The sequence below is a fragment of the Panicum virgatum genome, chromosome 1N, assembly GCF_016808335.1.
Source record: "Panicum virgatum strain AP13 chromosome 1N, P.virgatum_v5, whole genome shotgun sequence".
NCBI lineage: Eukaryota > Viridiplantae > Streptophyta > Magnoliopsida > Poales > Poaceae > Panicum > Panicum virgatum.
This window is the reverse complement of record NC_053145.1, coordinates 44,058,507-44,071,015: the sequence shown is the minus strand read 5'-3', so window position 1 is coordinate 44,071,015 and position 12,509 is coordinate 44,058,507. Positions and strand designations below refer to the sequence as shown.

Genomic DNA, 12,509 nt, shown 5'->3' with positions numbered 1-12,509 from the left:
ATTTGATGCCTTCCATTGCAACAATTCCAATGTCGTACCCAACTTCTTTTGGTCTTGTTTGCAGTCAGGGTACAACAATGTTCTGTAGTCCTCCAACATACGCTTTAGATCTCTCGATTCCTTTTCTGTTTCGCAACCTTCCTCAGCTTCGCGCAGCATCTGACCAAGATCATCTTCTACAACGTATCCTTCAGTACCTTCTTCAGGCTCACCCATTGCAGGGTCATTGAAAAAGGCATTATAATTGGCTGCAAAGTCAGGAATCCTGTCATCTTCTTCTACATTATTATCCAGCATAATTCCTCTTTCACGATGCTTGGTCCAAACATAGTAGTTCGGCATGAAACCACTATTGAACAAGTGACCGTGGATGGTTCTTGATGATGAGTAATCCTTCTCATTCTTACATAATTTGCATGGACAACGAACGAAACCGCCATACTTGTGTTTCTCGGCCGCTTCTATGAATTCATGCACGCCATCAATGAACTCCTTTGAACGCCGGTCGGCCATGTACATCCATTGCCGACTCATCTGGTTCCACAATACATTTATATACATTATTGTAGTGTACAAATAGTTCATTCATACTACCAATTTATAACTAATATTTAATACGCTATTAATAAAACTGAACTACAAAATTATAACGATGCATATGGCCTTCTGACTGCATGACTGTGTAAAAACTTTGTTTCTCTATATGGAACTTTATATTTTTGTACAAGAAATGACGTATGTGGCCTTCTGGCCTAGCTGAGCTGCGGGTCTCGAATTGGCGCAGCATGCATCTCGAATGTGGAATCTTGTAAAGTTTTGGAATTTTGAAGGGACTAAATAAAGCACCCTTGCATATGTAATTGATAATATTTCCATACAAAATTTGAATTCAAATATATAATTGATAATGCATATAACGATAATACATAGATACGATTCACTTATCAAATAAATTGATAAAACATATAAATACAATAATTTGATAGTATTCACATATCAAATAAATGGATAACACATATAACTACAATAAAATGCTACAACTAAAAATAATTATCACATATATAAACTAAATTAAATGATAACTGCTTCTAAAAACCAATTGCTAAGTTATGGAGAAAAATAACTAACTTTTTTTGAAAAAAAACAAAAATTCGCCTCCCCTCCCCCCACTCAGCTGCCATGAACAATGAGTTCACGACAGCTTGGAGGGGGGAGGGGTTGGGGTATTTATAGGCGTGGCTCAAAGCCACCGGTTGGTGCTCAACAACCGGTGCCAAACAATAAGCATAGGCACCGGTTGATGTTACCAACTGGTGCCTTTGTTGTGGGCACGTGGCGGCACCGGGTCATGGCAAAACCCGGTGCCATTGTCCGTCCTTTAGGCACCGGTTGGTTCCACCAACCGGTACCTATTCCTCCTTGTTCTTTTGGTACCAGTTGGTGGCACTAACCGGTGGCTATACTGGGGTTTTGGTACCGGGTAATGCTTTAACCCGGTACCAAACTCTTTACCTTTGATCGCCGCTGCACAAAGGTACCAACTGCTTTTACAACCGATACTGATGGCTAGAACCTTTGGCCCGTTTTCTAGTAGGGGAAGCCACGTAGAGTTTAGCAGACCACCCCACCAAGGTATCACATGGAACGCATACTTGCCCAAAAAGCCTATAAATACCACCCAAAACACCACACCAAGAGAACCATCCCAAACACACACACAGCTAGTAGCTTCTACCACTCGTAAGCTATAGCTTGCTGATAGCATGGCGCCATCCAAGCTTGTCCTGTTCCTCGCCCTGGCCGTCCTGGCCTTCGCGGCAGACGTGCATGGCTGCGAGCCGTCCTGTCCTACCCCTACGCCGCCGGTCGTTCCCACCCCACCAGTCGTGCCGACGCCGTCCGGCGGTGGATCTTGCCCAATCAACGCGCTGAAACTGCAGGTGTGCGCCAACGTGCTGAATCTGCTGAAGCTCAACATTCCCGGGTTGGGGAACGACCAGTGCTGCCCGCTGCTACAGGGGCTCGTTGACCTGGATGCCGCTGTCTGCCTCTGCACCGCCATCAAGGCCAACATCCTTGGCATCAACCTTAACGTGCCCATCGACCTTCGCCTCCTCCTCAACCACTGTGGCAAGGTCTGCCCTGCAGACTTCACCTGCCCCCTTTAAGTGACTGGTTGCGATGAAACGTACAATAAGTCCATGCCTCATCTTATCATCATCCATACTACAGCACTGCCTCGATCTCCTTGTACGACTGCACCTGTGTTGCAAGCAGTCTTGTTGGTTTGCATCTGCATGTTCTCGTTTCTCGTTTGTTGTTTCTCTTTAAATTTGGGTCCGGGTTATCGCTGATCGGGTGAGCTCTATGCCTCTATGCAAAAGCTGCCCGTTGTTCTCGTTCATACAAACATATGTCTGTAACTTCAAAAACGTGAATAAAAGTCTATACAAGTTGTGCCCCCTCGAGGTGTAATGTGGTTTGCATGTGTCGTATTGACACCTTATTTTTTTATTTTTGAAATGAACTAGGCAGGAGAGCTGCCGATTATATTAAAAAAAAGAAACAACGCCCAGACTGGGCACCACAACGAACAACAACCATACCACCACAGGCCAACACGACCACACGGCTCCTCTCAAACTCCACTCAAACAACAACCGGTTGGATTGGGACATCAACACGGTTGTGCAACTCAAAATCAACTCCATACAAAGGCAAGAAGAAGCCACGCCGCGTCACCACTACCCAAGAAAAAGCCGACAAGTAGCCCACCTCGCAAGCGCCGTAGTCCCCGACGATGTCCCACACCGACCAGCCGCTGCCGTGCAGAACTGGCCGCCACAGTCCGCTGCAAGCCAAGTGACCACCACGACTCCTCCACTATGCCGCCGTCGTCTTCATATCACGCAAACACGGTCGCCGATCTCCCAACTCCGACCGTACGTTAGCAGAAGTCAGTAGAGGAGCCCACAACACCGCACCGAAAGAGCCACCGCCATGCAGGACCCCTCGCCGAAGTACCGCTGCGGCACCAAGCACCCCAAACATTGAAAAAGCGCCGGATCCTGAACTCCGAGACAACACCTCACCTAGGTCGGATTGGGACATCGACCTAGGCCTCAACTCAACGCGTGGGGGCCTCGCCACATCCACCGCCGCACACCACTCCTCGGACACCACCTTAAAGCGCACGGGGTCTCGCCGCCACCGCCGCTGGACTCTCCAAGGATCTGGGTTTGCTTCGCCGTCGAGGGTGACATTGTACCACCAAGCCACTCCAAAACCTCCACCTTCGTCGTGTGCCACCGCAGGAATCTCCACTGCACCGCCTATGCGGACAGGAAGCCTCTAGAGACATGGCTCATCCCCACCACCCAGGTCGGATTGGGACATCGACCCAGGCCTCGACTCATTATGCCCAGTCGGATTGGGCCGTCGACCAGAGCCTCTGCACACCCTGCCCGATTGGGTTGGGTCCTTGACACGAGCCGCACCAACAAAAGCAATAATTTTGTCTAGGGGAGGAAGAAAGGAAGAGAAGAGGTAGCACACTCTGGCGATGACCGTCGCCACCAACTGGATTAGCCTAGCGTCGCCTTCAAGAAGGTCGCATCGCCGAAGCGCCGTCGACGCCAACCCAAGATGAGTTGGATTTTCACCCGCAACATCCAGCATGGGGAGGCCGAGAGGTGCAAAAGAACGCCTCCAAGGTGGAAACGGCGTCCGCAGACGTCGCCGTTCGAGCTTTCGCCAGCACCCCGGCCAATCCCCAAAGGAATGGCACCAGAGCAGAACGCGGCCAGGCAAGAGAGGAGCAGCGCTCCCCATCGGCACCTGGCGCCGCGAGCGGTGAGAGCCGATGCTGCCGAGCCACGAGTGCCACCCCAAGCACCAACACTGCAGCCGCCGTCGCACCGCGCCATCCGCGCCGCACGGCGGCCACGAACGCCGCCGAGCGGAGCCTCGCCGCGCCAGAGTGGGCGCTGCAGGGCCAAGCCCCGTCGCGCCCCGGCCGCGGGAGCCATCGCCGCCATGCCGCGTGCAGGCTGGCCGCAGACCCGTAGCGGCCGCGCCCCGCCGCGCGGAGGCCCGAGCTGAGCCGAACACCACCGCGCCGGCCGCGGGCATGCCCCGACGCCGAGCCGCGCTGTCGCAACCAGGCCCCACCGCAGCCGCAGAGCCTCGCCGCGTAGAGACCCCAGGAGAGCAGATCAGGCGGCCGCGTGGGCGGATCCGGGCTCACACGGGGTGGATCCGGCTGCGAACCACCGCCGGTCCGTGCCGCCGCGCACAGGTGCCGCCGCTCGCCATTGACAGGACCACCACAACGGAGTGCGCGAGGGAGGGGGATGGAGGAGAAGGGAGGGGGGCGGAGCCCCGCCGCCGCCTTCCTTGCGGCCGCGCGGACTTCCGGCAGCTGCTCAGGCGACGGGGAGGGGTGGGGAGCGGCGCTAGGGCGGCGGTGGCGGCGGGCGTTGGGGGTCCGCCCGAGCTGCCCCGAGGAGGAGCGGCGGGCGTTGGGGTTCTGCAAGCTTTATCGTATTGACACCTTATAACTCATTTTTATTTTCGACCAAGAAGAATGATCGTGTTGTGAGCTACTTTAATTTTGTGATGAGTTAACGGATCAGTAGTGTGTACTGTACCTTCACCAGAAAAAGCATAAGATAACCACACTTTACCGACAGTCAATACTAAAGCAAAAAAATCACTTTGGTTAAGCAATATAACAAGAAATTGTAGACACTTGTAAATGCAATAGTAAGGGTGACCCAATGTACACATTTGAATGAAATGTTTTGGTAACTTAATGGTTAATGAGGCACAAAACCACTAGGTCCTGCACATTGATCCCGGCTGCCATTAGGCCGGACTAATGGATCCATTAGTTCCGGGTCCAACGGCTAGGGGCCGGAACCAAGAGGTTTGTGTTACAATCCAGGAGTAAAGGTCCAAAACTTTTACCAACCGGGACTAAAAGGGGTTCTACAGTTTTTTTTAAAAGGAAAGCATCCCAAGTAGTGTCACATGTGGTATGTAGGTGGGGTGGTAAAAAAGCTATACACAAGGCTAGAGGTCACAAGTTCGAATCCTGGGTTGCATTGCACGTGCCCTTTATTAGTACCGGGTGTGGGAACCGGGACTAATGACCCGGGGCCTTTGGTCAGGCCCCGGGTTCGTAGTCATGATTCCAAAATCGGGACAAAAGGACTGTGGAGTGTTAGTTAACATGACTATGTAAATGTATAGTCCAATGTCGGTTACTCTCACAAAAACGATTTGGTTACACCCATGTGTGGACTGTGTAAGGAACATGGCACCATTTATGCCATTTCAAGTGATTTTGGTGATCGAATGACAACACAACACTTGGACTAATATGATTGTTAAGATGACCATTCTCAGGCTTTTAGGTTCAAGTGATGACAAAGAGAAAGAAAAGATAGGCGAAGCAAGGCCCGAAGGGCCGCCCCTACGGGGGTTCCGCATCGGTGCATCCGATGGTTGTCGGAAGAACCGACGCCATGGCAGAAGGGAATCAAAGCCAAGTCAGCTTATGGGCACCGGATGAACCGACGGGTCAAAAAAGGGGCATCGGTGCATTGGGCGTCCTATGTTCCAGAGACGATGTCAAGAGCCCAGGAGAAGATTCTTCAGCACCGGTTCAACCGACGGTGCATCGGAGTATTGCGTCGGTGCAATGACGTCAGCGCCCAGGAGAAGATTCTTAAGCACCGGATGAACCAGTGATGCATCGGTACAAAGCATCGGTTTAACCGGTGATCACTGCGTCAGCTGTCAGGAGTTCAACGACTACTTCGGGTTATGAGTGACCGGAAGAACCGACGCTACCTCAGCCAGAGGCATCGGTTCTTCCGGTGATACGCAGATTTTCAGCTGACCGTTGGAGCAACGGCTACAAGACTTGGTGGCCTATATATACGCCTCACCCCGGCCATTTGAAGATTGCTGGAGTCCCAAGACACCTCATACACATCCAAGAACATCTCCAAGCCATACAAGAGCTCATAGATCATATCCTTAGCTTATAGCACTAGCTTTGTAAAGAGTGAGTGCTAAATTAGCTCTTAGTGAGTGTGATTGCAAGGCCTTGAGCCTTTGTGCTGTGGTTCTCTAGTGAACCAAAACAAGAGCTTGGTGCGCCGACACCTTGGAGCGTGAAGCTCACCGGCAACGTCATCGACCCTCCGACTTGGTGTGGAGCGGCGATGACACTTTGTGCGGGAGACGTGGAGACCCCCATCATTTGTGGAGAAGCTCCTTAGTGGAACCCGGGGCCAAGGTGACCGTGATTGTGTCACGGAAGAGACTTGGTGGCCGAGTAGCAATACTCTTAGTGAGTGCTACAACAACGTGGATGTAGGTGTGCCTTTGTGGCTAACCGAACCACGGGATAAACACCCGCGTCAAGAGTTTGCTATCTCCTATCCCGCTCTTTAAGCTTCCGCATTTCATACTAGCAATTTGTATGTCTTTACTTTCATAGAGTAGTTTCTTGAATAGGAAAGGCTATAGGTTGCTAAACTCTTTTGGGATAGGGGTTTCACACTAGAACAACCATAGTTGCACATCTAGATAGATTGTTTTAGTTTAAGTTTTGTGCAAACTAGTTGGAGACATATGTCTAAGTTTTTAGAGTGACTAATTCACCCCCTCACCCTCTTAGGCTAGAGCACCCGATCCTTGCAGATTGCTTATTCCGTATGCGGCTCATATGTATTGGGCAAAACTGCACATGATTGTACACCAACGTTACAGTTAATATTTTTCACTCATTGTGCCAGTTAAATAATTCATGTCTACCAATCCATCCAATTAAATGATGCAGGAGAAAAAGTTCTACTGAAATTTGTGCCAACAGACGTATGCGTATCTGATTGACAGAACGGATGCTTTTAGCACCTAGCAGTGGCGTAAGGTTGGACCGAACACGCAATGGTTTTGAAGTTTATATTGGACTATATGTGATACGAATATATATACCTTACCACCATGCTGTCATGTCAATATCAACTCTTTAACAAGGAAGTCCAGGTCATCATTTGGGTACTACGTACTTAAAGATATCACACGCACAAATTTAAGACAAATTATTCGTGTATTAATTGACTTCTGACAATAGCAGACGAAATCATAAGTTTCAAATATGTGTTCGAGTAGAATGGATAGACCAATGTACCTAGCCAGTTGGTGGTACGTATGATGTTGAACTTTGCCCATCGAAGTCCAAATTAATCCTAGTGTCCATCCCAAAATTTCTTAATAATCCAAAGGGATGGCTCATTCTTCGGATCAGTTTGTTGGATCTTGATTTGAAATCCACATTTGTTCGGGGCCTGCCCATCATCACTCCTGTGCATTTTTTCAAAACAATACAAAATTGCCTTGTATTATTTGTTTTGATATTGAATTTTGTATCAAATATTGAATTAATAATCATGGAAACTAGTCAAACCTTTGTTTTTTTGTAAATATGAAAAAAAACCCGAAAAAAAGAGCAGTGTTTTTTCTTATAAAAAATGGGCACACTACCAATTCTATCGTGTAGTAATTTCAGACCGACTAGTATATATACTCGACGTGTTTAATTATAAGGGTTTGTTTGGATAGGCTAAATTTGAGTGCTAAACTTTAGCATATTAGCATTTATATTTTTATTAAAGTTTTTAAATCTTGGCTAAAGTTTAGCCCACTATATATTAGCACTCATATTTGGATAATAAACTAGTGCTAAAGTTTAGCACTTTGAGGCATTAGCACTTAGATCGGAGCACCCTTAAATGAACTATATATAGAGAATTAGGGTGAAATATACAAACCTACACCGTGTCACGCACGTTCTGCTAGAACCACATGTGTGCCAGCTAGGTACTAACTCTGATTGTCAAATAATGTCTATCAGAAAGTCGCATACGCCTAACATCCAAAGGGGTCAACAGGCTCCAGGTTCCCGCAGATTAATCTGTACCGTCGGCGATTTTTATTCCAAATGCTTTGTCCTGTCCGGAATTTTGGAATTGACGAGTGAAGCCCACCAGACATGTATAGTGCGTGTGTGTATTCCTGCTTTGTTTTTACTCGCGCGGCGTCGTCGCATGGGCCGGACCATGCCCCTACACTGCCGACATATGACCATTACTGACTGATCATCAGCCACAAAAAAAAAAACTGAAAGCAGCAAGCCAAGATTATAGCAAGAAAATGTATACACTGCATTGTCCTATTACCCTTGCATCGTCCAAAGTCTAATCGATCTAGAACGAACAACTACGACATGTACGTATACACACTCTAGAGAGGAAGAGAGAGAGAGAGAGAGAGAGAGAGAGAGAGAGAGAGAGAGAGAGAGAGAGCCACCGCAGCCTTCACACAACTAACCCTTTTTCTGTGGCTTTGATCGAAAATGGGAGCCGCTATATTACAAACCTAGGCACCCACCAGAAAAATGACGATACGTTCATGTGTAGAAAAGCTACAAGACAGATTTCACAAAAAAAAAGAAAGAAAGAAAGCTACAAGACGATGCGACTGGAATTTCGGAACAATCAGCTTGCTGTCTCCGCTGTCTACAATGCAACTAGCAGACTAGCAGTACAGATCGTCGTGGTACGCTAGTGGTATGTAGAATAGAGCCAGATAGATAGATAGTAATTAATTTGCTCGTGGTGTGAAACGGAAACTGAGAGTAGGAATCGGTTCCTCGTTGGTCACCACAATCTGGAGACGCTAACTTTGACCTAAATAAACAAACGGCACGTAGGGGTAGCAGCAGCTGCACGCAATGCCTCGGCCTCCTCTCTCGTCACCGAGCTAGAGAACGAAACCGCCGCAGATGATTCTATAGCGAACCAATCTTGACACATAATGGCTTTTCCGGTACGGTGAATATACAATCAAAACACTAATTATTGCATATCAAGGTTGCATTACTATAAAACTATATAGGCCTTAACGGCTGGGTTAGTTTTTCCACGTACTATATGAATACCACTTCTGATCCCAAATTATAAATCCATTTAGCAATATTGTCAGTCAATCCTTTCGGTTAGATTTAATCATCAATATTAGAAATATCACGTACAAGATAAAATTACTTGTTTCTAGGTTAGTATTTTTATGGAAAATACTTGCATTCCATAATATATAACATTCATGGTTTTCATTGCGAGTCAAAGTGTAATACTGGAGACAAAGTTTGATGTTTCATTGAATATAGAGTAATGGTGCATAGCCGATCCTTAAACTTGTTCGGTTGTATCAGTTAGGTCCCTATACCCTTAATTGCAGATCTTGCTCCCTAAACTTAGAATCGGGTGTCATTTAGGTCCATATACTCTCAAAATGCAAATCCAAACCCCTAAACTTAGCTTCGGATGTCATCTAGGTCCATATACTCTTAAAATACAAGTATATCACAATGGGATCAAATATCGTGCTTTCAAGCACGCCATTATTTGTTGACCCACCTTTCAGCTTCTCCCCACATTTCATTTGGTAATTCATGATGTTCATACGTTCCTAATTCTACTTTATAGTTTGGCATGTGCAGCTACAAGTTATTCAAGTTTGAATAATATTTCAAAAATAAAGTAAGGTTGTTACGCGCACCTAAAAAGCTAAAATATTGCCTCCAAAGTAAAACATCATCAACCTTCTAGATTCATACTCATCAATATTGTTTTATACACCTTGAGCTAATTTTTTTTTCATCTGACTCACTACTACAATAACAATTAATGGAGGTGGTAAAAAACTATTAACCAAGGCGGGCAGACCCAACTATAAAGGTCACGGTAAATGACCTATTTTTCGAAGCAGTTTTGATACCCGCCTCGGTTAATCAAATAAAAAAATTTTAAAAGGAAAAGCTCGCCAAGCCCGTCCCCTGTGCTCATCGGCCGCCCGCCGTTGCAACCGCATCCGCCCGATCCGGCGAGGGATCCGCCGGATCTGGCCGAGGAAGGAGGGGAGTGCCACCTCGAGCCCCGGTGCTGTGCCCCTGTGTTGCCGGCTCTACCCCACTGTTGCTCAGCGACGCTGCCGCCGCTCCGCCCTGCCGTTGGTCGGGGCTGCTGTCCTGCCGCGCCGCTGCCATGCGCTTCAGTGGCTCGACACCGCCCCGCCGCGCGCCGCTGCTTCAGCCCGGACGCCGCCATCATTCCACATTGCCGCTCATCACTGTTGCAGCCCAGCCGCACATCGGCACGGGAGGAGCAGCGGTGAGGGGAGCACTGCCTCTCGTCGGGAGGGAGAGAAGTGGGAGGGAGAGGGAGAGGGAGAGGAGTATCTTACGGGGAGCAGCATGAAGATAAGATTAGAGAGAGATGAGAGGGGAGGGGTCGGCTGGGTTGGGCTTTTAGGGTTTGGCAACAATTAACTGAGGCGGGTCCTATAAGATGTCCGCCTCCAAAAATAGGTGTATTTCTGGAGGCGGTCTGTTTTATACTAACCGCCTTCGTAAATGAATTTTGCAAGGCAGTTTTCTATAATCACCTCGGTTAATAAAAAAGTGACCGCCTCAGTTAATGCAGGCCATTGACCGAGGCACTGCCCGCCTCCGAGGATTTTTTTTAAAAGGTCACGTTAATGCTTTTTCGTAGTAGTGACTATAATTAAATTATATGTATAAAAATAAATTTTATTAATTTTTATAAATCAACTTTCATCAAATTAATTGGAATGTGACTGTTGATTTTGATAGTAGAACTTAGGTGACACATCAAGCTAAGTTAGAGCTATATTTGTATTTTAAGAGTATATATAGGAACCTAAATGGCACCTGAACCAATGTTTCGGGAGCCAAATCTATAATTTCAGAGTATATGAGATCTAAACGACAAAACCAAGCAAGTTTAAAGATCGGCCATGCACTTTACTCTTGAACTTATATTTGGGATTCAGGAGAGCGGGGACACGCTAGCAAACGTACTCTGTATAGTTGTTATTAGAGGTAATCAACCAAACATGTTGCCCCGTGAAACGACAAAGGCTCGTGACTTCACGGATCGCGGCAACACGAATCCATATTGTCCGATTAATTCATCCCCGGACAGCTACTACCTATATACTATTTTTTTTCATGGATGCAACTTGCAGGACAATAAGCCACGTAGGGTTTGACCAGCCCGACGCACGCATCACAACGAACACGCTTGCTTCCTCAATCGGGCTATAAATACCAACCAAAACACCACCTCAAGAGAACCATCCCAAACACAAGCTCAGCCTACTAAGAAGCTAGTTGTAGCAAGCAGCTCATAGCACACTTTAAGCTATAGCTAGCTAATAGAAATGGCGCCATCAAAGCTTGCCCTGTTCCTCGCCCTGACTGTCCTTGCCTCCGCGGCGGCAGTGCACGGCTGTACACCTTACTGTCCTACCCCACCAGTGGTTCCCACCCCGCCGGTCGTGCCAACGCCGTCCGGTGGCGGCGGTTCCTGCCCAATCAACGCACTGAAGCTAGAGGTGTGCGCCAATGTGTTGAACCTCCTCAAGCTCAACATCCCTGGCTTGGGGAACGACCAGTGCTGCCCGCTGTTGCAGGGGCTCGTCGACCTTGACGCCGCAGTCTGTCTCTGCACTGCCATCAAGGCCAACGTCCTCGGCATCAACCTCAATGTTCCCATCGACCTGAGCCTCCTCCTCAACCACTGTGGCAAGATCTGCCCTGCAGATTTCACCTGCCCAAATTAGCCAGCGAATGAAACGTTCCACACGCCCATGCATCATTTGAATCTTCATCCATCCACTGCCTTGCCAGCGATCTTGGGCACCTATGCCGTCGGTCTATGTGTTGGTTTGCATCAGCATGCACCCATATATGTGTTGATCTCTTCTCTTCGCGTTCGAGTGATGCCTCAGGAGAGGTGATTGGCATGCAAATTGTTGTTCTCGTTCATTCGAAAAATATGTTATATTTGCCTGTAACTTCATCATATACGTGAAATAAAAGTTTATACAAGTTGTGGTTGACTCGAGCTGTGACATGGCATACACGTGTGATATATTATTTATTTACACCTCAACCCCATTTCAGTTTTGAGCATGAAAAATGATCAGCATGAGAGCTGCATTTGCGAGGAACTAATGGATCGCGTGTGTGGGCGCCAAACTTCCAACTGGCAATGTCATAAACAGATCTTGGAATGAACATGGAGGCCCTGAGATAGTATGAGAACTAGTCAGGCCCTTGACATATTAAAGCGAAAAAAACACTTGCTAACGAAAATGACAATGAGAAATTTGTAAATACTAATAAATTCAATAATAAGGTGACACTATGTAAGAAAGCATTAAAGGAGACACATCAATAGGAGACGCGTCGGAGTTCCAACGCGTCTCCTTTGACATATAGGAGACGCGGGTTGAAACAAAGCGTCTCCTATGAGTTCTCTCCCAACTAGAAGGGACAACGCGCGTCTCCTATGTACCTTAATAGGAGACGCGGGGAGAAAAGCCGTGTCTTCAAGAGTATAGGAGACGTG

The 12,509-nt window shown here is 47.6% G+C and overlaps 2 protein-coding genes across 2 annotated transcripts; both read left to right on the top strand.

Moving 5' to 3' along the window:
• The first annotated feature begins 1,708 nt into the window (after nt 1-1,708).
• LOC120654103 (cortical cell-delineating protein-like) lies at nt 1,709-2,475 on the top strand. Its single transcript, XM_039931677.1, has one exon. It carries the CDS (start codon nt 1,764-1,766, stop codon nt 2,166-2,168), a length of 405 nt encoding a protein of 134 aa, XP_039787611.1. The 5' UTR covers nt 1,709-1,763; the 3' UTR covers nt 2,169-2,475.
• Nucleotides 2,476-11,237: 8,762 nt separating this feature from the next.
• On the top strand, nt 11,238-12,001 carry LOC120655983 (cortical cell-delineating protein-like). Its single transcript, XM_039933976.1, has one exon. The coding sequence runs from the start codon at nt 11,317-11,319 to the stop codon at nt 11,716-11,718; it is 402 nt and encodes a 133-aa protein (XP_039789910.1). The 5' UTR covers nt 11,238-11,316; the 3' UTR covers nt 11,719-12,001.
• The last annotated feature ends 508 nt before the right edge of the window (nt 12,002-12,509 follow it).

What these genes read in the sequence shown, in the direction of transcription:
- LOC120654103 (XM_039931677.1), top strand. Translation starts at nt 1,764, where the DNA reads ATGGCGCCATCCAAGCTTGTCCTGTTCCTCGCCCTGGCCGTCCTGGCC.
- LOC120655983 (XM_039933976.1), top strand. Translation starts at nt 11,317, where the DNA reads ATGGCGCCATCAAAGCTTGCCCTGTTCCTCGCCCTGACTGTCCTTGCC.